Below are 2358 nucleotides of genomic sequence, written 5' to 3' on the forward strand. Positions count from 1 at the left end.
AGCCCCAGCTGCTCTGGGCACCCTGTGCCAGGGCCTGCCCACCCTCCCAGGGAACAATTCTTTCCCAATATCCAACAGGCAAAGAGCCTTCACTCTGGAAAAATCCCTGACGTCCCAGCGTGGCATCCACAGCCCTCACCCCGAGGATCAAGGCTGTTGGGAGAGGAGGGTGCTCACAGCTGGTTTGCACCCCCTCATCCTCCTACATCCCTCTCCAATCTTGCTGGATCAGACCCCAGAACTGGGCTACTGGTCCTGCTGGTGCCACTGGGCTCGGTGGCAGAGGGGCAGCGCTGCCGTGATGCCCAAGCTCACCAGGATGGAGCCCTCCAGACCAAAGGGGCTCCATCACCCCCCCCTGGAGACAGCACAGACCTCCCCTCCTGGGTTGGAGCAGCCTGGGCTCCCCAGCCTGCTGTTCCCAGCCCAGGGTGGCAGGGGAGGACCCTGGTCCCCATCCCACCTGTCTCATGTGGATCTGGGCCCTCTGCTTGAAGACAGACGTGCTGGAGACATCGAATCGCTGCTGGAGACCCTCCAGTTTCAGCTGGTCCATCTTCTCATAGCACGACTGCATCTTCACGGGGTGGAAGGCCAAGTGGGAGAGCTTCTCCATGTACTGGGGACAAAGCCAAGCTCAGCCTCTCTCTGTACTCAGGCCCAGACATTCCAACCCACACGGGTGACATCTTCTCAGCCTGGGGTGCCCCAGTGCTGCCCACACTGCGGGTGGCAGCAGGACTGGCCCTGTCACCCCCGAGCCAGCAAGGAGCTCCCCCAGGTCTCACCTCCACCAGCTTCTCCAGGCCGCCCTCGTTGACGACGTTCATGTTCATGTCGGTCACCTCCTTGAAGAACACCTCCCGCACCTCGGCGAAGCCCTGGCTCGTGGGGGTCATCAGGGCCTCCAGGATGGAGGAGATGTAGGGCTGGACGTGGTTACGGACACAGACCTCTGCCTTGGGCAGGACGAAGGCTGGGAGAGAGCAGGGATAAGCATGGTGAGGCTCCTCTGGCCTTCCAGCCCTTCCCATCATGCCCTAAACCCACCCCAGGCAGAAGGAGCTGCCCCTGTTCCCAAGCCCCTCCTGCAGGAGGCTCCCCCTTTCATGACAGCACCGGGAATTCTTGCACAGTGCCCCTGGGTCTGTACTGAACCCATTCCTGCCACGCTTGGGGCGTGACTGCCCACCTTATCCCCGACCTCCTGGGAGGACATGCACCCCGCCAAGGGTTGCCAGGAGCTGTTCTGCACCCCAGGAACAGCCACCCCAGGAGCCATGGGCACAGCCCCACATCCCGGTGCACCCCTGCAGGGCTGTACCTCGGATCTTGCTGGCCAGGTGCTCCTTGGAGGTGATGATCTGGTCCATGTCCGTGCGGATGGTGCTCTCCAGCTGCGGCCGCTCCTGCTCGCACCTGGCCACTGCAGCGTCGTACTGTGACTTGGCCAGCTCGTAGACCATCCTATAGACAGCATCTGACACCTGGGGGCACAAGGTGGGCAGGTCAGAGACCCTCCCACGCCTCCAGCTGCACCCCCAACCACCGGCTGCAGCACCAGGACCTGCTGAGCCATCCCCCATGCCCTGACAGGACCCTTTCCCACAGCCTGGCAGAGGTTCCCCCCCCCCAGCTGGGTGAGATGGAGCTCCTGCAGTGCAGAAGCTGCTTCAAAGTGGTGCTGGAGAGGCAGAGAGGTGAGCGCTGTCCCCCACCAGGCAACCTGCCCCAGGCAGGGCTGGGGGTGCTGGTGGTCCAGGGATGCTGCAGATCCAGAAATGCTGCAAATCTGGGGATGCTGCAGGTTTGGAGAAGCTGCAGGTCTGGGGATACTGGTGGTATAGGGATAGTGGTGGTCCAAGCAGGAGAGCCCCAGACCCCCCCTGAAATCTGTTCCCTGCCCTGTTCACCCTCGCCGGGATCTCAGAGCCAACCTCCTGAGCAGGATGGAGCTGCTCGCTGAGGCTTCACGCCCACTTTGCTGCCAAACGCTGCGATTTTGGTGCTGTTGGGACTGCCAGGATGCAGAGCCTCCCCCCTCCTCCCTCCCCCGGGCTTCCCAGCGACCGCAGCTACTGGAAAAGTAGCGTTTGTATGTTTTCAGGCTGCTCAAGTGGCCCATTAGGAGCCTGGCGGTAATTATCTATCGGGGTTTAAGGTTTTAGCAGGCAGTTCTGAAGAGCCCTCAGTCTTTCGCAAGGGTTTGGGCTGGATTTAGCCCGCGCTGCTCTAAAAATGGCTCGCTAAATTTAGCCGGGACGGGCTTCGCTCCCGGGCTGGGCTTCCTCCTGTTTGCTTCCCTGGCCCCAGGGACGCGGCAGCGCGGGCGGGGCCGGGGCGGGCTGGGCCGGGGGC

The 2358-nt window shown here is 62.5% G+C and overlaps 1 protein-coding gene across 1 annotated transcript in view; it reads right to left on the reverse strand.

Annotated features, from left to right (window-relative positions):
- Positions 1 to 2358, reverse strand: part of FAM129B (family with sequence similarity 129 member B) — a 15184-nt gene that overhangs the window by 3626 nt on the left and 9200 nt on the right. Inside the window, exons 7-9 of the mRNA XM_017740287.1 lie at positions 1325 to 1487; positions 789 to 976; positions 464 to 619 (exon numbers count right to left, since the gene is read on the reverse strand). Coding sequence (XP_017595776.1) covers positions 464 to 619; positions 789 to 976; positions 1325 to 1487 — 507 coding nt within the window. The remainder of the gene's footprint in view (positions 1 to 463; positions 620 to 788; positions 977 to 1324; positions 1488 to 2358) is intronic.

This window comes from Corvus brachyrhynchos, unplaced genomic scaffold, assembly GCF_000691975.1.
Source record: "Corvus brachyrhynchos isolate BGI_N302 unplaced genomic scaffold, ASM69197v1 scaffold305, whole genome shotgun sequence".
Lineage (NCBI taxonomy): Eukaryota > Metazoa > Chordata > Aves > Passeriformes > Corvidae > Corvus > Corvus brachyrhynchos.